General features: G+C 42.3%; 1 protein-coding gene across 1 annotated transcript in view; it reads left to right on the forward strand.

The window, feature by feature from the left end:
• LOC115374602 (receptor-type tyrosine-protein phosphatase N2-like) overlaps positions 1–21,313 on the forward strand; it is a 274,717-nt gene that overhangs the window by 21,187 nt on the left and 232,217 nt on the right. The window contains exon 2 of the mRNA XM_030073582.1: positions 3,891–3,941. Within this exon, the coding sequence (XP_029929442.1) occupies positions 3,891–3,941 (51 nt within the window). The remainder of the gene's footprint in view (positions 1–3,890; positions 3,942–21,313) is intronic.

A 21,313-nucleotide genomic window follows, 5' to 3' on the forward strand; every position in this document is an offset into this window, starting at 1 on the left:
CAGCTGGGAGTCAGTGTCACCGGGAAGAGCCGCGTCTTACACAGGGTTTTCACAGTCAGGCTTCATACTGGAGTGTGTTGGAGAAGGCAGGCTGGTAGGTCAGAGCTGGAGGTGGATGAGGCTGGACTGCTGAGGAGCTCTGGGTCAGGGCAGATGTGCTGTCAGGTATGTGAGCGTGATTAATTTACCGGCCTTCGTGCAGTTTTTTTAAAAATTAGCATTCTCATTTTGTGCAAAACCACAACTTAAAAACAGGAATGCATGTTAATATTTCCCTTTTGAGGCTTTAGAAGCTCTGATTAGCTTTCATTAATGCCTTAATTAAAGAACAAGAAAACAAGAACAAAGTGGGAATAAATGGGTAAGGTCGTAGATGAGAGAAATATCGACTGTGTTTTCACGTTAAAACAGAAAAACAAAATGAGATCTGGCGGCCACATAACGGTACATTACAGTTTTAGTGTCCTCTGGTTATTTTGGACAGTAATTTTGGACCGGCATCTGCAGCAGGAACAATCAAAACAGTGAGAGTTTATTTTAAAAATCATCTTCAATTTGTCTCTGATGTGTAAAAAATCAGCTGAGCAGCCATGACCTCAGTGTAAAGATGCAATCCCAGTTTCTATTTCATTTTATTTTTTTAAATCAATGAACAGAGGCTGTCATGTGACTTGATACCCCATCTAATGGATTTCTCTGTTTCCATGGCGATGCACCGCTGTCTCCTGCTTTTAACTGTTTTACTTTTTGTTTTTGTGTTTCTATAATTTTTTAATACTTCTTAATCTTCCTTGGACGTCACAACAATGGATGCAAGCTGGTGTGTATGTCTCTCTCTCTCTCTCTCTCTCTCTCTCTCACTCTCTGGTGGCAGTATTTTAAGGCCTCAGCTGCTGGGAAACAGCTGATTGTATTTCTAAATGTGCGCTTTGGTCTCCACACAATTCAAGACGTGCTTAACTTTCATTGTTTTATTTTATTTTATTTTTCCATCTGGTCCATCCGGCTTATTTCTAGCTGTCGTATCCTGTGAGCTAACCGCTAACCGCTAACCGTCTCTGTCTTGTTGTTCAAATCTGATTAACACACCAGCTAACGGAGCCTGTTTGGTTAAAAATACTATTTGTCACAGCTATAATTTCTGTTTTAACATGAACGTTAGGTTATTTTGCTAAATGAACCTGCTGGGTAGCTAGCTGACAGTTTGTATGGTTTTTCCACAGCATTTTGAAATAGCAGGGTAAACACAGGTGTTACTATCAATGATGTTAATCAAGATTATGTCCCAGTTCAGTGGACCAGAGCCTTCCCAGTGAGCCAGTATGTTATTTTAAATTTCTTATGAACTTACTGTATTTATTCAACAGGTTACAACAGGTGCTATTTTTATGACTTATAGTGTGACTTAGCCTCATTTATACCAGGTCTTATCAATTATTATTAACTTTTTATTCTTTGACTGCAGAGCTTTTTTTTTTTTTTTTTTTTTTTTAATTGTATGCTTCAAATGTGTTTGTTCTTGAGCCATGCTCTGTCTGAACCTTACTGTTTTTTATGTTACTTTTTATCCTCAAACAAATCTCCCCTTGGGGCCAGTAAAGTTCATCTAATCTAATCTAATCTAATCTAATCTAATCTAATCTAATCTAAAAACAACCCAGGCCTCACATCAAGCCCAGGGGAAGGCTTCACACTCGATGAGGGAAACCCAGAGTTCACGTCTTCATGACGTCTGTTAAAGTGGTTCTCAAATCGGGGGCACACATGCCCCTAGTGGTATGTTGGAGTACTGCAGGTCAATTTAAAAAATATCAGTGATGCATAATTGCTAAAAGAATTAGCCTGTGTTGTAAAAAATGTGAAAGTGAGTTTGATAAAGCACATTTTATCAGTTTGCCCTCTGGGTTTCCTGCAGGTGTCAGATGTGTGTGTTTGTGGTTTAAATCTGCCGCCGTGGTCGTCGAGCGAGGACTTTTGTTCACTCTGACCAAAACAAAAGAAAACAAAAACAAAAAACAAAAAAATCCAGCACATTCCATTTTTAAGTTGAAATCTTGTTCTTCTTCCAGCAAGTGCAATGAGAGTGCGATGAGATAATCCCACTTGTTTCCAATGCAGGTTCATTTGTTAAGTATAAATATGGTGAAACGAGGCAGATTAAGGCAGATTAGCCCACTTGGATCAAGAAAATGACACTTGATTGGAGAAAACTCTGCAAACCAGTTGATCAGTGTTGGGAACAAGTGGGATTATCTCATGATGCTCCATAAATTTCAGTTTGATACTCGTAGGATGTACACTGCGAATTCATGAATGTAGCAGCGATACAGCTGGAAACAAGGAGGAGGAAGAGAAGAAGAAGCAGAAACAGACACAACCGAATCTGCTCAGCATCAGGTTGTTGTTCAGACACCGATGGCGCTGGGTTGGATTTTTTTTTTCTTCCAAATTTACCACCATTTTTATTGAAAAAGGTTAGAGAATCACTGCTCTGTAGCTCAGTGCTGACTGGACACCAGATGTTCTGTTGCTTTTTATCCAACCTTAATTCACACGGCGGACGTTAAGCCAGACTTTTTTGGGCGTGATTTTGCTCTGGAGTGAGTTTACACCCCACATTCAAAGGTGCAAGTATGACAAAACTGTAATCCCGTAGCTAATGGGGTCTCAAGAAATCCGTTTTCACCAGTAACGTTTCAGAATCGAACCACACCCAAATATTCTCAGGTATCTCTCTCTCTTCCTGCTCATATTTAGCACAGTTAGGACGATAATGCTCATCTCACATACCCCTTTTCCACCAAAGAGGTCCCAGGGCTGGTTCGGGGCTAAACAGGAGCCAGAGAAAGAACAGATGACGCGACCCACCACGTCGTTGGTGGGCAGGGTTACAGACCCAAACGGGAACAGCGAACGCTATAAACGTATAGCTAAATGTAGTCGTCGTTCGTTCCCACCACAAATATGACGGGTAGCCGGTGATAATTGCATTTTTCACCTCGGGATCACAGTGTAGGCTTGTAAAGACACAAGCAGTATTTGCATCGCTACGTCCATTTGTCGTCTATTGTGATTCCGAGCGAGCGTCTCGCACACCCACGTGATCATGTTTTCCGCTGACGTAATGACGTGGCTCTGACTTGGCTCCGCTTGGCTGTTGGCCGGTGGAAAAGCAAACCGGTTCTTTGTTGGAACCAGTTAAGCACCGGCTCTAGCACCAGCACCGAACTAGCACCAGGTTCTTTTTGGTGGAAAAGGGGCAATAGTAGGGTCATTCCATGTCATTTCAACAAATTTTCAGGACATCCCACGCACTTGGGTTTCAAACAATTCTGAAAAATTCACCAGTTGTTCCTTATTTATCCAATAGGCACACTGTAAAATTTTTGTTTGCTCAGATGGATACTTTTGGAGATACGGCCAATTTAGTGAGGGGAGTATGTGTTGATTTTGGTGCGATTTTCACGCGTCCTTGTGTTTCCTCCATTTTCAGGTGTCAATATCTCAGGAACTACACCACATAGGAAAGTGAAATTTGGTACAATAACACACCTCCACCTACTCTCTCAGAATATACAAAAACATCTGTCATACATCATAACAGGTAGGCATGCCAGCACCTCAAAAAGGTTAAAAAAATTACTCCGGTTTCGTGGTCGACCATGTTTGGGCCCCAGCTTCTTGATTTTTTTGAGACCCAAACGCGTGGGCCATTTGTTGAAATGACATGGAATGACCCAGTATGGTTACACAGTAATCATACTGGGTTTTTCAGTTGGACCGCACAGCGCCTGTGTCTGAGCAGAGAACTGTGCTGACTGCTGTTCATGTCCTGACTGACGTGTCAACCTGCTGACCGGCTTGTTGTTTTCCTGTCTCTCCTCTGACAGGCTGTCTGTTTGAGAGCAAGCTGTGTGCGCCGTATGAAATCTGCGTCAACGGTAAGATGTCTGACACACACACACACACACACACACACACACACACACGCATGTTTCTATTTCCATGTTTAGTTTTGCTGCTTGTATCCTTAGTGACTTTAAAAAGTGCAGAAATACACACGCAGGCGCACAGTTTGTATTCCCTGCATGGCTTGTATATTCATATCTGCCTCTTGAGTATCCACCTCTGTGTCGCATAAACACACACACACACACACACACACAGGCATACGCTGTCTGTTTCCCCTGCAGCCGCTCTGGCAGCTGGAGCAGGGAAGCCATGCTGAGAATTAACCCAGAATCAAAAAACAACAGAAAACACTAAAGTCACCAATACAAATAATTGCCTTATTTTTGAGCCTTGGAAACACTTTTTTAAAAAAAAAATTTCAGCCGGGGGATAACGAGGTCGCTCGGCAAAACCTCGTAAGGGCTTCTCTCACAGCCCGGCCTTTTGTTTGTGTCTGTCTGCCCGTCATCCTCCGCATTTATCAGCTCACTGGGACGCTCTCGTCTGGGCAGAGCAGGCCTCGCTTATCAAGATCGCCGCGGCGTTCAGGACGCAGAGAACGCCGAGTGCCGTCTATTGAACGTATAATCTCATTAAGCGTGTGGCTGGTCGGTGAGGAGGTACAGGTGGCCGTGAAGAGGGGAAAACACAGCGTTTGGGTGGCCTGAAGGCGTCACCGCGTGCACAGCTGACCGGCTGCCTGTGTGTGTGTGTGTGTGTGTGTGTGTGTGTGCTTCCCTCAGGCCGGGGTGTGTTTTGCTCTCTCTCTCTCTCTCTCTCTCTTCGTTTGCTTAGTCATTTCCTGTCCTTTTGAAATGTGCTCCGTAATCTAATTCTGACGGAAGGAGAGAGGAGAAGGAAAAAAAAAAGAAAAGAAAAACAGAAAACAACTTATGTCGAGCGCTTTGAGACCGTCGCCGTATCCCGGCCGAGTTTTATTTTTAGCCGAGCTCAGACGGGCTCTCCGTCTGCGATCCAGCGCCTCGGCTGACCTCCTTTCAGAAAAGGGTGTGAAGTCTCCACCGTGGTGGTTTGATGGAGACGCTCGGCCTGTTGTTATTGTATCTGTCTGTCTGTCTATCTGTCTATGTGTCTGTCTGTCTGTCTGACTATGTTGAAAATAACTCATTTGACACCCGAGGCAGTTTGAGTTTCACTGCTGACCCGTTGAGGAAAATATCAAAATATGTCTGCTTTCCCTGCCGGTGGAAAATTGATTTAACGTGCCTCGGCTGTTTGACCGCTTTGAGATCAGGGAGGATTTTCAAATTTCGATTTTTAGAGATGTAAGAAGTCTCGCCAACAAGTCGTGAGGTGGAAAAGGGAAAATGTAAATTTAAACGCTGTTCCTGCACTCCCACTTTGGAAATCTTACCAAGCTGGTTTATAGAATTAAAAAAAAAATCACAGAGGGAAACTTCCAGAATCTGATATGTTTCATTTATAAGCCAAGCAAGAACAGGTATTTGTTAAAATCCAGAATCACTGAGCATAATTCAGGATAAGTCTGATAAAATCATCACTGACAGATCGTGTCGTTTTAACGAGACTCAAGTGAAATTTACTGAAAATGGTGAAACTGCGACAGTGCAGGAAGATCATTTCATTAAAAATATAGTTAAAAAAGCGGCTGCAAGAGACGCCACAGCAGATTCACACTCGTCTCCATCGTTACTCTCATGCGCCGGGGAAAACAAGGTTTGTCTGCGGTGCCTCAGTTCACAAATGACACACACACACATGCACACACACACACACACACACACACACACACACACACACACACAAAATAATCCAGAAAGAGCTCACACACTACTAAAAAAAAAAAGGGGGAAATCCGAAAAATGCCAACTGGTGCAAAAAAAAGGCAGACATCTATTTACATATAGAAGGAAATGTCAAAAAAAAAAAAAAAAAAAGATGAGTGCAAAAAGCAAACAAAGTATTTCGGCTGCAGACTCGCATCATTTCTCATCGTTTCTCAGGAAGCAGAATAAAGCACACAGCAGGTGAATGGAGGGGGAAGAATTATGGATATTTTGCAGATTTCAGTGGTGCAAGCAGTTTGCTGACTTTGTGTAGTAATAAATACTGCACTGATACTATCAAATACTGCTCCTGCATACATTAATACTGATGTCTTATCAATGATTTATAATTTACTCCAGATACTTTTGTCTATTTATCACCATTTTTCAGTTGTTACGGTGTAGAAAAACGCTCGATAAATAAAGGTTATCATTATTTGAGGATTTGTAAACCTCGTCTCAAGCCTCAGCTGGATGCGTGATTATAATTGCAGCTCCAGCGTTACATCTGTGATTTAGGGAGCCTGTCCAGCCGGGGAGTGTTTGTTTCCCCTCGCTGGCTGACTAATTTGATTAGGCTGGAGTGCTGGGCGGGCCGCCGGAGTGGAGTGGCAGCACCTTCAAGTGTTGCTTTTCATAGTCGCTCATTACTCAGCCGAGCCGGCTCACCCCCGTCTGGCCCGCCGCGGGCTCACTTTTCACATCGGACAACCGTGAGAGTGTAATCTGATGCACTAATAGTTTTTGCGTGTGTTTGACACAGAGGTGAGGTGAATTAAGCCCGGCTCAAACGATGCAACAGTCTGACCACTAATCTATAAATCATCTTGATGTAAATTAAAAAAAAAAACAACAGCTCAACTCGAATTATTTATATTTGGCACCTCTCGTACAAAAAGCATTTCATGTTGCTAGATTAAGAACAGACAAAAAATAACAATAATAAAATAATAAAAATAAAAATAAAACAACAATAAAAAAATATTCTAGACTAGAAATTATAGTAAAAACTATTAAAAAATAAAGAAAAGTCAGTAAAATAAAAAATAAATAAATAAAATAATCAATAAGGAAAAACAGTGGTTAAACTGAAAAAAATTCAGGCTGTAACATTACTCCAAAATAAAAGCCAGATTAAAAACAACCAAAGATACCAAAACAAATTCAGATCCTCTGTTATTTCCACCGTTATCATCTGTGTCTGTGCCGAGTGAGGTTTGTCTCCGTTGCCATGTTTCAGAAATAACACACACACACACACACACACACACACACACACAACAGCTTGCCGCTTTGATCACTCACTTTTTTATTATCGTTTTTTTTTTGTTTGTCTGTGACTGGAGAATCATGGCTGAAGTCTTTCAGACGATGTTGAAAATAAATAGGCAGTTTGATTTTCACTGCTGTTGAGGAATATATCAAAATGTCTGCTCTCCCTGCCGGTGGAAAATTGATTTAACGTGTCTTGACTATTTGACAGCTTTAAGATCAGGGAGGATTTGTAGATTTTGATTTTTGAGATGCAAGAAGCCGTGCTAACAAGTTGTAAGGTGAAAAATGTAAATTTAAATGCTGTTTGAGCGCTTGACTTGGAAATTTTACAAAGCTGGTTTGTATACACAAAAAAATAAAAAAAAAATTGTAGAGGAACATTTCAAAATCTTATATATTTTAGCTATAAGCTAAGCAGCAAATGTACTTTTTTATCCTGAAACTATGAGCATATTTTGCGATAATTCCAGTAAAATTATCATTGACAGACAGTTGTGCCAGTGGCAAAAAAATTATCATGTCATTCTAATGAGAATCAGGTGAAATTCTTTGGAAATGGTGAAGCTACCACAGTGCAGAAAGATAATTTAATGTAAAATGTCGATGAAAAGCTTGATAAAACTGGATCAAAAGTCCCAAAAGTTTGTCTGTGACTGGAAGATGGCGGCTAAATGTTTGCAGTGTGAGCCTGGCCTGGCAGGTTGGCAGAGGTCAGCAGGTCAGTGGTTCGTTTGCCGCCCGTCTGTGCACCCGCTAACCTCGGCCACGCCCCCCTGCTTCACTGCAGGACTGTGATTGGACAGCGATGACTTTCTGTTTGGCTTTGATTACTTTACTGCTTTCACTGAAATACATTTTATGGCATTTGATTAGCATTTAGCTTTGTCCCATTTACTGTGAAGCAACTCACTGGATGCAGGAGTCCAGCCGGCCGCCAAGCTGTCCAAGGATCTCAAACCAAACAAACAAACAAACAAACAAACAAACAAACAAACAAACAAACAAACAAACAAAATGTGTGGAGATGCTCTGAGCTGCTGTGGCCTGAGACTCTGCACTGAGGAACGTTTTTGACAGAAAACTTCAGACAGGTCCTGCTTCTTTCACCAGTGTCTGTTTGCTTTCGTTTTTGTCGCATTAATTTTCTGCTCCTGTGCAGCATGTGACTGATTGATTTATTGATTAATTGATTGATTGATGCAGCACACTTGAGTAGACTGTGAATTTCTCGCTGGTTCGCATTCAGCACTGATGCAGTCTGAGCCTCTCCTTCTTTTCAAAGTAAATCGCCCCTCATTTTCCAGGGCACATGTGAAATGTAAAAGAATATAATGAATGTAATGAGTTTTTTGTTTATTTTGGTCGACTGACAAGGAATATTGTGTGTGCATTGCATTTCCATTTTTTCTCTCCCCTGGAATAATTGCATCTTAATGTGGCATGCCTTCCCCTGTAGATCCAGTTGCAGTTTACTTTTTAAATTTAAATTTCTGCCGGGATAGTGATGACACAGCAGCCTGCATACAGCGCGCTGGACGGTGGAATTAACACGAGTTTGTCCACAAATGCAAATCTTGACAGAGCATAATAACATAGTTATCACCAGCTGGGTTATAGTTATTTTCCAATCCGGTATCTGTGGTGGCTCCAGCTTATTTGGGAGAGGAACTAAAGTTATAAGGGAAGGTGGAGGGAAGATTACTGAATCACCAAGGTATGATCTCGAGTTGCTGAGTAGTAGATCATCAGTAACCTCAAAATAAAAATCAAAAATGAATCCCAAACATTTGCTGACTCCAGCTGCTAAGACCTTGCAAGACGCTAAGACTGTCCACTTTTTCTGAAGTCATTTAATTATAAAATTAATAGGCTCGTTTAGGTTTTTTGGCTGCTGGTTTAAAGAAGCATCACTTTTTGGCTCTGCTTCCCATGAGACTTTGGCATTAGTTTGCAGACTAAATGTTGAATTGATCAGTCAAATCAAGTTATTTGACAGTGAAGATCATGGATTCAGCCATAGCCACATATAACAAATAAAGAACACCACATCTGAGACTTGATATTAAATATTGTGATCCTGCAGTGATATTGCCTGTCTAGTACAGACAGATTCCCAGCGAGGACAGGCCGCTGTTCTCATGCCAAAGAGAAAAGGAATAAAACAGAGCATGGTGGGGTTTGGAAACAGGGATGCGGGTGCAGCCTCTCTCACGCCGGGCTGCACTATGACTCAGAGTCTGCAGCAGCTCCGACGGGCGAGCCAGGTGAGCTGAGGTGAGCTGAGGTGAGGCGAGGGGCGAGCTGACACTTGGACCCTGCGGTGGAAAAGCTGCGGCGGCTGCACCCTCGGCCATTGTTCCTGGCCGGCACGCGTCCGAGCCGCTTCAATGGCTGCTGTCAGGCCGCCCCTCGCAGGCGATGCCAGGCTATTGTGTGGCTGACTGGCAGCTCCGGCTCAGCAGCAGCGGCTCTGATTGCTGAAGGCCTGGACCGGCGAGTGTTTCTCCACAGAAAAAAGCCGGTGAGGTCGGTGTTGCTCAGCCCCGGGCTCCCGCCGTTTCCTGCGAAAAGGAGAAAAAAAACGACAGCCAAGAAATATCTCAATACAGCGGGCAGGCTGTGCTGCCATGTCGGCATCGGAGGCAGTTTGAGAGCTTTGACTGTGTTTTAATACCTCACAGCTTCTGATGCACAGTGGCTTGAGAGTGATGACAGAATTACATGTACACATAACCCACCATGTGTTATGTGTGTATGTTTTATTTTATTTTTGAGGCAAACTGCAGTTAACAGCCCAGAAACAGTTTGTTCTAACAGGCTTTCAGCTGTCAGCCGTGTTTGTGAAGTAGACACGAGCGCAAATTGGGGGCAATTAACAAGGGCACTCAGTTAGGCATGTACAGTCTCACTGCTCCTCATAAGGTGGGATTTACAAACGCATTTTATTTGCTCCCTCTTTTCTACATTTCTGTTAATTGTATTCATATTTATATTTTTAAATAAAATTTAACTGTATTTTTAATTAAATTAATTTATTTTAATTTATTATTTCAATTTATTTGACTTTTCAATATATTTATTATAATATTTATTATATTTTATTTCTGCTGTTTTCTTTCTTTTTGGTCACATTTTATTGACTGTTTTAATTATTTATTATCTCAATTCTTTTGTATTTTGTTTTGTATTTTTTTCCCCCTTTTTTTTCTCCCATGGGATTACATTTCAATGTATGACGTGCTCCATAGATAATATGGATTGGATCGGACTGGACTTGCACTGCGCTCGCTTCGTCCCTGTGGAGTTGTGGAATTTGAAAGTGAAAGTGATGGACTTAAGTCGTCACTTTCACTTTCAAATTGACTGTCCATGCTCTAAATACAAGCGCAAAGAGTGTGTTTAGCTTTACTTTGAGGTTTCAAAGCTTTTCTAAATGTTTGCACCGTCTGAAAATAAACTAAAGTAAACCAGCAAAATGGAGTTTCAAGTTACACAAGAGAGTTAGCAGCTCACTGTTTTCTACATAAACCGTTTTAAATACACATAAATATTACACTGCTCATCACATCCAGACAGGCCGCCAGCACAGAGGCACAAAGTCACATGTTTTTGTATTACAACAAAGTTCCCAGGACTCAGCGGTGAGCGATAAGGGTGTGCACTCGCCCCACTGGGCTTTTCACTATTTTCCAGCGAATCACCCAGACGTGTCTCAGTCCACAGGAGGAAAGGGCAGGCCGGCTGCGTGCTGAGACGCTGCTCCATCACTGACTTGACATTTTCATTGTGACTGTCATCTCAGCAGACGGAGACGGTGTCGCATTTAGAGCAGGACGGTCCCGCCTCGGTCCCATTACGCTGCAAAAAATACCAAAAGTACCTGCCGCAGCAAAAGATTTCATCTTGTATTAAGCTCTGTAGTTTCATTCTTTATTTAAGCACGTAAGGAAAAAAACTTTCCTTCATTCTCACCTGGATTAGAGTAACTTTATTTTCTTGAAATAAGGCGGATTAGATCATTAGTATAAAGGTAATCCCATTTCATTCAGTTTTAAAGATTCGATATTGGGTGAATTGATTTGTTCGGATGGATATTTTTTTCAGCAAACACACCTCTGCTGCCTGTCACTTCCCCCAGCCGCAGCATGCCGTCGAGTCTGGCTGGAGAGATAAGGCCGGGGCCTGTCACTTATTCTTAGTGACTGAACAGCCGGCTCCAGGCAGCGTGCCCCCTGTCGGCCTCTCCTCAGCCTCCCGGCTTCAACCTTTTGGGTTGCCTGGCAACTTTAGTTACTGTCTCTTTTACTAAGTAGGTTAAGTAGCTCAAACTGCACGGCCAGAAAAGGCAAGGCTGGATTTTCACTGTCGATGTTTACATGCAAGCTGTGAGCGGCTTATCGACTGAACCCGAATGAAAAGAAGCACAAGACTCTCGGTTTGGATGAATGACGGTCCCGATCGCAGAAGCCGACCGGCCGCCTGTCCCGCATCCGTCTCACGACTGGACTGCAGCTTTTTCAGATATGGTCAAGTCGGGCTAAGCAGAGTAATGAAGGTTTTGCAGTTGCATCACAAATCTCTGAGCACCTGTCTGGTGTTATCATGGAGGTGCAGCTGCCAAAACACACTGCACAACAATGAGAAAAAGAAAGATATCTGAGGCGTTTTCATGGTTTAGATGGAGATCAGCCCCCTGGACTTATAAGACCAAGTGAAGACTCTAGATCTGTTTCCAGATGTAGCTTTGTTGCTTTGACTCGGTGAACCATCTTGCCTTTAGCTTTATTTTAAAACGCTGTGAGCTGCAGCAAAGTTGCTCCAGTGAAGGAAGATGATGCATCACCAGTGGCACCAGCAGTGAGAAGATGGAATGAACTCAGTGTCTCCTAACTGGGAGCAGCTGGGTGGTTTTTTTCTGCCTGGTGATGTTTCTGCAGAAGGGAGAGTCAACAGTTTAGCTGACATTTATTGGAAGAGAGGTCTTTGGCTTGCAGAAAACAGCTCCAGTATTTACTGAGTGACTAATAATCAGTCTTAATCTGTACTGAGACACATTGCAGTGAACAGACTCAGGACCTGTGGCTTGTCTCCTACATCAGGGCTGAACCACATGAGACAAATGCAGGAAAATACCTCGGGGTCGGGTCAGCTCGCTTCTCAAGCAAAACTACTGACTCAGGGCTTATGTCCTTATATTTTTTTAAAACACCTGCGTCTTCCTCCAATATGCGGCAGCATGCAACCATCTACAGAAAAAAACACAGCACCCAGCATCTTTGTTTTTATTTCCCTTGTTGTTGTTGTTGTCTGAGCACTCAAAATCTCTGAACTTTTCTCCAAGGTGCCAGTGTCGTCACTGATGCGTCTTTTCGGGCAACCAATCATATCGTCAGCCTGGGACTGACACGTTACCTGGGTGACAGTATGTCAGACAGACATCACTACAACAAAGACAAAAAGCCTGTTTGTGGGAGCAGATCAGCTGAACTCTAAATGTTAAAATAGGAAAGAATATCAGGCATTGATGATCAGCTGACCAGATATTGGCTGAGCTGGCCAACAACCTGACATAAGTGAAGGCTATATTATTTGGTGAAGACAGACAAGTTGTATACATTACAAAAAAAAAAAAAAAAAAAAAATGTTTACTGATGCTTTTACTTTTTAGAGCTGAAGACCTTGAATGAGACGAACACGAGGTCTGTTATGTATGACGACACATTAGGGCCATTGTAGGGAAAAAATATTCTGAGAAAAAACCTCAGAATTTCCAAGATTAAAGATGTAAATTTTGAAGAAAAAACTCACAAATTTATGAGGAAAAAAACCCGAAAAAATTCTGAGATTAAGAAGCCACAAATTTTCAAGAAAAACATGATTTTTTTGTTTTGTTTTAGTGATTTTTTTTACTACTTTAATCTCAGAGAATATTGGCGGTTTTTTCTTGTAAATTTATGACTTTAATTTTGAAAATTCTGAGTTGTTTTCTTGGAATATTACCCTCTCCCTCACCGGCTCTGTAATTATTTTTTTTCCCTAAAATACATCATCGTAGTTATGCCAGCTGAAGATCTGCAGACAGTTACAAGTCCTCTCCCAGCCACCGTATCTCCTCCTGTTTCCAGCTAACGCCTGTCTAAGGCCATGATCACACACTGTGTTTTTTTCCTAGAATTCTTAGAAAGTGGCTGATCTGAAAACAGATGCCTAAAAAGTGCTGCCGCCAGCATTACTTTTTTTTTTTTTTCCCCACTGAAACAAGTTCAGCTTTTGAGAAAAAAAAAAGCCCTGTGACATCAACCACTTTTTCTCACAAGAAGAAAGCAGGTTACAGGTGGTTCCCCAAAGCAGTGTTGCAGAGATGTAGCTGAACAAAAATTAAAAATAGTGCTGATTAACGACATGAGTGGTTTTTAGTTTGTTAATCAGCTTTTTCTCTCAAATAAAGACACCTGAGGACTCACCATGTAAAAAAAAAAAAAAAAAAAAAAAGTCTTCTATAAATCACAGCCACTTGGAGGCTGCAGTCAGGACCCTGGCAGTCTGTTGCACAAATATGACAGTAGAAAGTTTAAACCACTTAATTACCTTTTTTATATAGTGCTCACTAACTGGCTGCAGGTGTACTCTTGATCTCTGAGCTGGCATTTTTCGACACATTTCGGTGCCGGCTGTGCAAACGTTACTCCCCTCAGGAGGTTAAGTGGCATTTCGCCGTGAGACTGAACTGACCTCATCTCCAGCGCGATTCGACATCTCAAGACGAGGGTGCAGCTCCTGCGGCGGGGCCGGCCGGCAGCTGGGTCAGGGCAGGGAAAATGGGCTGAGCTCTGATCTCGCCCTATTTGCCTAACCCAGATTCAATCCGAGGTGCGGCGTCTCCGGGCGATAACATATCTGACGTGTGTGTGTGTCAGTGACAAATCGATGTATTGTTGGTGCACCAGGTGAAGCAGATATGTACACACATCAGCTGTTTGTTTTATGATAATATAAGTTATAAGTATATTAAAACATTAAGCTAACGTTCTTGTACGATGTGTAAGCAGGCGGGGCTACATTGCTTTGCTCGTAGACACTTCAGCAGCATGTTTTGGCTGTTGCTGTGATCAGGCTTTTGGACCCTGTTTCCATCTTGTGTCAACATCCGTCCACAGAGTTACAACAGGAATAATACAGAGAGATTACAGGCGGCCGTGTGTATGTGTGAGATGCAGTTACTACAGGAACACCACAGAAATATTACAGGTTGATTTATCCACCTCAGTGGAGAACCCTCTCAAACCCACTGGGATTATTAATCTGAGCCTGAAGGTGATCGGGTCGAGCTGTAACAGATGTGAAATACGTCTTCAGTGATTGGCGGCTGCATAAAAATGAGGCTGGAGTGAGCGAGGATGTCCTTTTGTTAAATATCTGCTGCTTGTTAAATACCATTTTATTTTTATTTGTTGCTTAGAAGGAGACCTGGCAAAGTCAGAATTTCATTTTACCGTCTCTCTCCTCTCTCTCTCTCTCTGTCTCTCTGAAATGATATGTGTTTATTTGCATATAGAGCGAGAAAGTGAGATGCGAACACAAGTGGGCAGGTGAGATACATTTGGAGACGCATGTTAATGCCAGGTGTGTACGGACGGACTGACAGGTGCCCTCTTGCGTTTGGATTACCAAAGATGCATTTTAATAGCAGGTGGAAACAGCTTTAGTTAGAGTCTTTCTCACTTATCAGCCTCGTGACCTAACAGATCAGTTTAGCTCCAGGGGGGAAAAATGGTAGTTGAAATTCATCAAAATAACAGATGACAACAGTCTGAAAATGTAGATGAGTCCTTTTTTTTTTTTTTTTTTTTTTTAAATATGTCACGTTTAGTGTGCAAATGACCTCCATATTCCCAGTCATTTCAGACTTTATTTATACAGTGTTTTAAATAGGTCAAAAGAAGAATAAATAAACATGTAAAGTCAAACTGAGAGTGAAATAAAGAAAGAACAAACAAAAGTGAAAGCTGGCTCAGAGCTAGCTTCTGGCCTGCCACCTGTTTCGTCTCTGAAGGAGGCCGAGAGTTCCCAGCATCCCGCGGTAAACTGATGGCAACGTCACACAGATGGCAGCGATGAAAAACCTGCCTGGACCTTTTAAATGATTTCAGTCTGAGTGTGTGTGTGTGTGTGTGTGTGTGCATGGCATCAACACTGTTTCTCCCTCTGTTTCTACAAAGCTCCCCTTGAATGCCTCTCCAGCTATTTCAAGTCAAACTGCTGCAATAAAACAGGAGGAAGATGTTCAAAATGTTAACAAGCTGCAGAAAAACTCAGCATCAACAAATCATTTAGTTCCATAATCAATCTTCAAATCTTGATTTTCTCAAAACAAGTGAAGAGTGAAGAGAAATCTGCCAGTGGGATGAGATAATCCCACTTGTTTTCAACGCTCATCAACTTTTTTCTCCAGAATTTTCTTGAATCACAGTGTCATTTTCTTCATCCTGCTGGGCTGATCTGCCTTATTCTGCTCTGTTTCAGCAGATTTATACTTAAGTTACCAGAAAAAAAAAAAAAAAAAAAAACCTCCTGAAACAAATGAAACTACACTGGACATGAGTGGGATTCCCACCGGCAGATTTTGTTTGATGAAGATGAGGAGTTATTTCACTGCAAAAAGTCAAAATCTTACCAAGATTATTTGTCTTATTTCAAGTAAAAATGTCTTATTTCTAGTCAAAATATCTCATTACACTTAAAATAAGACATAATCAGATCAGAAATAACTTGCCTTTAGACAATTTTCAGTGGTTTCAAGTGAAAATCTACTTAAAACAAGTGAAAATTAGCTTGAAACAAGAAACAAATTTTGCCAATGGAACAAGGTAAGATTTGGTAAGATTTTGACTTTTTACAGTGTTGCATTTAAAGGCAAACAGAAGACGTGTGAACAAGATACATGAGTGTGAAGTGACATTGTGCCGAATCCGCTTTAGTTCAGAAATGTCAGAGATACTGCGCATTGCATCCGGCCCACAAGATCAAGATATATAACAAAAAATGAAATATTTGCTTCCAGTTATTATCAAGTTTGTGTAATCAGCAAAATAGCAAGTTTCTATGATGAATTACTGATAAATTATGATAAATTAAGTAGAATCAGCCAGATGTAAAGGAAAAAAACAGCAGGCTAGTTGCTGCGTTCTGTTACTTTATCAAACCTGCTGTCAAAAAAGTTGAATGCAGAATTTTTCCTGGAAGATGGAAAGAGCAGTTCTTCTGTTTCCTTCTGGAAGGTAAATGACAAACCTCTCAGCTGTATACTTGTTGCATTATTTCTATATCATGTGTTACTTTCATCCGCCGACATGCAGTTTCACACTGATTGATCGGCTGCAAAATAATTGATGTAAAATAATAAATCAGAAAGCAGCCTGAAATATCCATGTGACGACTCGAGTTATGTTGGCGTCAGCAAAAAATAATCCGTCCCTCGTGAAGGTCTCATTTGAACGAATATGAGTCTGACAGCCCGGGTCTAACTGATGGAATAGCAAAATCATTTTCTCATTTGAAAATGTCTTGAAAATGCTTGAACGTAGCAGCTCCTCTCTTTTCCTGACACTAAAGGTGGAGACAGACATGTGGTGGGAATATCGGCTCTGATTGGTCGATTAACATCTACGAGCCACCATCCTGGACAATAAAACAGTCAACAAATAGTTGGGTACCACGGCAACAGTCTTGTTTAAAAACATGAGGGAGGAGGTGTCTCTGTTATCGGGTCAAGAGTGCACACACTCCTCCGATTCCTCCTTCCTTATGTGAAAAGCAAAAGGGTAAAACTGACATTTTGCCTCATTAGTGCACCAACTCTCTGTGCAAAGTCTCACAGAAAACATTTTTAAACCTGAGCAGACTCCCCCCCACACCTCCTGTGTGTTTTCTGAGGATCGCTCAGCCTTGAAGTAAATTAATCAAAGTTTTACCCCCGATGACTTGATTTATACCGGGATGTGACGGATCATATTTGCGGCATCAGGGAAGCACCAAGGTTGTCGGAGCTTCGCTAATATTTTCAGATGACGGGGGGAGGTTGATCAGCGATGTGGAGAAACCCCAATCCATCTTGCTTTGTGCTTCTGTTTGGATCCTCAGCGGTTTGGAGTCTGGTGAATTTGTTCTAATCATGCTTTGTCTTTCTGCCTGCTTGGGCTTGGGTGTACCGCGAGCTCTGAGACACGTTTCCCCTTTTTTTCGGGTCCTGTCTGTTGTTTAGTTTGGTTTTGGAAAAGGGATCGGAAAACAATCACGCACCGCAGTCACTATTCTGCATAGGAGCAATTTGCATTCGGTGTTGAGCGTAGTGTTCGTCAAACAGAACTGGAGTAATTCAGAGGTTTTGGGTCTTGCTTTTGGAAGGGGGATCAGAATGCAAAGCGAGCACTGTCCTCTGTTAATGCATTTCCTCTGCACCTCAAGAACAACAAAATGATTGCAAATAAGGGGCAGGTGTTCAGTCATTCTGCGTGCGACTGATGAAAGCAAAACGGTGAACATGGAAGATGTCAAAGCCGTCACTATTTTCAGAATTATTTGCCCCCGGAGATCGATACCAATACTGGCATCGGTGCCAATCCAGATGTGAATCATGGATCGGACATTGGACTGGTGTTACCGATCCATGTACCGATGAGTGATAGACGCTCACATGCATTGCCACCTGCAGTATTTCTATAATATTCCTGTAGTTAATCTACCACCACTGCCTCCGTGATAATCTGTTCGCCAGGCCACAGGTTTTCTTCTTCCTCGGCACTGCCTTCCCAGATTCCCAGATGTGTTGTGTTGAATACGTTATAGCGCCACAGTGAAATGTGCTGTTCCTGCAGCCACATCACAAATAAGCTTTACTACAGCCTCATGTAACAAATAATACCAACAATAATAATAACAATAATAATAATGATAAAGAAGAAAGAGCTCCGGTATCAGATGGGTACTCGGTGTCGGCCAATACCCAAAGTCCAGGTATCGGAATCGGATAGGAACTGAAAAACATGGATCGGTCCATCCGTGAAAATGAGGATGTTAGCAAAACAAGAGATGCAGCTGCTTCTCAGGGATGTTCAGTGCTAAAACTCCACCCTCACGGCCCACCAGGTCCTCGCAGAGTACCACCTCAGCTGTAGAGACCACTTTGGGGTCAGCAACTCAACCCCCGGTGCAAAAACAGGGACTGCCTCCTCCGGGGGAAACTGGGGAAACTGGTTCCTCAAAAGGGTTCCTGTGTTGTGGAGACGGTTCCTGTGGTGGAAAAGTGGGGGCACCAAACAGTTTCAGAATATCTTTGTCCTTTTCTTCCAGTTCCCCTTTTTGCTGGTTGGCAGGTGGCAAAATGGGATCACGTGAAACTTGCCTTTTCCCATGTGCTAATGACATTGTCACCGATGCATTCCACCTGCCACAACATATGGAAGGTGAAAACAGGATGAAAATGTTAACGACTGATTGGAAATTTTCACATCTGAAGTATAAACTGTCATGTGATGTCAGAATAGTGTGGGAAAAAAAAAACCTTCACATAGGAAAACTAATCAGAAGTTAAGCACATTAGCCGTTATTAGGTGCTGTGGAAAGTTGATAAGACGTTCGAAAACACTCACCAGTCCAACACAATGAGCCCTTACAGCTGTGTTTGTGTGCGGTACAACGGTGAAACATGTGATCTGCATGTGATTTGTTAAGGCGCTTCGTCAATAACCCTCCGCTCATTCACGGACAGCCGCATTTCCCACCGTGCCGCTCTCCTGAACGCGGCCCAGGTGTCCTTTTGAAAGCAAGACGGGGGATTCACATTGTTGATCCCTGACAGAATATACACAGCGGTGACAGCAACAAAGGAGGATGCTCTGTTCCCGCCCCCCCCACCCCCCCCCCCCCCCCCTCGTCACTTCTCCCTGATTAGCTGCCAGGGACAAAAACACTCGATGGAAATCACCATGGCAACAGGCAGGAGAGAAGCACAGCTAAATTGGCCCATTACCCATCTGGGCCCTGTTGCGTGTCGTCTTCATAGTAAAATGCCTCGCAGGGGCTGACATGTCACAACTCCCCACAGCAAGGGCGTCCTGGACTGAAAATAACAGAGTCTGAACACGACCGTTGGTTTCAGTTATTTAAGTAATGATCTGTGGCACTTCCATTCAATTAAATGGCAGTTTTATGACTCCCTATCTCCGATGTACAGCACATAACCGGATAATGAATCAACCTATATCAGTTTTGTGACAGTCTTTACTGTTTGGAAGCTCTTTCCTGGGAGGAATCCACTTGTGCACAGGAAATGATGCATCTCTGGTTTCTACGTTTATGTTTTTTTATTATTATTATTATTATTATTGTTGTTGTTGTTGTTTTGGAATAAAACAGGGGAAGAAAACCAGCGATATGAGCAGCGATATGACCGAACAGACGAAGGAAAGAGCACCACTGTCTATTATTACTACAGTGTGTGCTTCAGCGGTGTTATAAAACGGCTCTACAAGAAGTACATTACATAATAGTGCTTTTCTTTCAGTATCAACACAGCGCTATTGGGTCATCACAATGCCTCTCTGTCTATCGATCCCTGAAGGAGAAACTACACTAGAATAAAGCCCTTGTACTATAATGTGTGAAAGAGAAGTTGGAAGATCAAACGGGAGAGTTGTACACGATGAAGCTTTAGATAATTTTTTACACTGACGTGATAAAAAAGCCCTGACCGTCCTGGGCCAAAGTATTGATCGGTGAAAAAGGTTGTTGTCGAGAGGCTCACCTTATTAAGAAGCGATCCACTAATGGGACTGTGGTCGGCGTTGAAAGCCTTGTGCTGAGAGCCCGGAGTGCCGAGCGCTGAACGCTCCGGTGCATTTGGACGCCAGAGTTTACTTATTTAATGATCTTTTACGCTCGCACAGCCTCCATCGTCAATGGCATATTTGCTGCACGCCTGCCTGAGCGCACTAATTGGCTGGTGAGGGTTCTGTTATTGATCAAAAATGCATGATTTTAAATGGGGGATTCTTGTAACTGTCACCATCACAATGGAAGGGATGGTTTGGACTTTTTTCTTTTTTTGTTTGTTTGTTTTTTTTCATTTCTGAGGCAGATGACTACTAAAGCTCAGACTGAGTGTGTGGTCAGGATTCACTCTATCAGCACACCGGAGGAAGCAGTCCAGCGGCAGATCAGCAGAATCAGCGGCCAAATCTGAGCAGATCTTGGCAAATCAAAGCTTCTTGAAGAGTCCTGAGATCTCAAGACGCTTCCAGATCATTTAAGGTGGAAGTAAGAGGTTTGCACTGCCTTGCCGTGAGCCAAAATGACCTTAACAAACCTGTGGGGAATTGATTAAGTTGTTCAATACCAGTGACTCAGCGATTATGTCTCTTGTTGCTGAGATTTTTGGATTTCATAACTCACTTTCCAGGCCGAAAACCCCCACAAAACTGTCCTGTGTGTTGTAATATCAGGATACTTCCGCTTCTTTTCCTCCCCGTATTTATGTTTCATATGACAAATCGCTTAAATCTGTTGACTCTATGACTGAAAAATGAATGAAAAGGTCAGTGCTGCAATGCAATACTAAAAATGCAGTAAGGTAATTTCTGGCTTCAGATGAGAGAGAGAGAGAGAGCAGTGGCGGTCGAGTGAGCTAGAGAGTGAATGACGAACAGGAGCTAATGAGAATCAGCACAAGCTTGAGAGATCCTTGTGTACAAAAAATATGAAGCTGATAGGCTCAACAGTATGTGAGATTAGCTGCAGACAGACACACCGACAGACACACACAACAAAACACAACATCCCCTCTAGGCGATCACCTGGCGGAGGTAGTGGTTCATTTATTAATCAAAATAAATCATCACAAGATTGACCAATAATAAAAATAATCAGCCCTCAGCAGTTGCACAGCACTACAGAAAGCTTCACCGTTTATTCCCTCCTATTCAAACCCGGCTAAGAATGAAAAAATACATTCTTCTCCGGTGCCGTGGCAATTTGTCGTCAACATTTAGCATGCATTAGAGAGAGAGAGAGAGAGAGAGAAGCTGCATGGTCGGCGGTTAGCCTCCAGACAGTTGCAGATGCTAAATAACAGCAATAAAAAGTAACGGTAAATGTAACGTTAATGTCACGCCATTGTTTCCTCTGTCAAGCAAAGAAAATGTGTTATAAATACCTCTGACCGCCCCATAACACTGCTAATCACATACTCCCTGTCAGTGTAGATGATTAAATTAAATATTGTA

This window comes from Myripristis murdjan, chromosome 17, assembly GCF_902150065.1.
Source record: "Myripristis murdjan chromosome 17, fMyrMur1.1, whole genome shotgun sequence".
Lineage (NCBI taxonomy): Eukaryota > Metazoa > Chordata > Actinopteri > Holocentriformes > Holocentridae > Myripristis > Myripristis murdjan.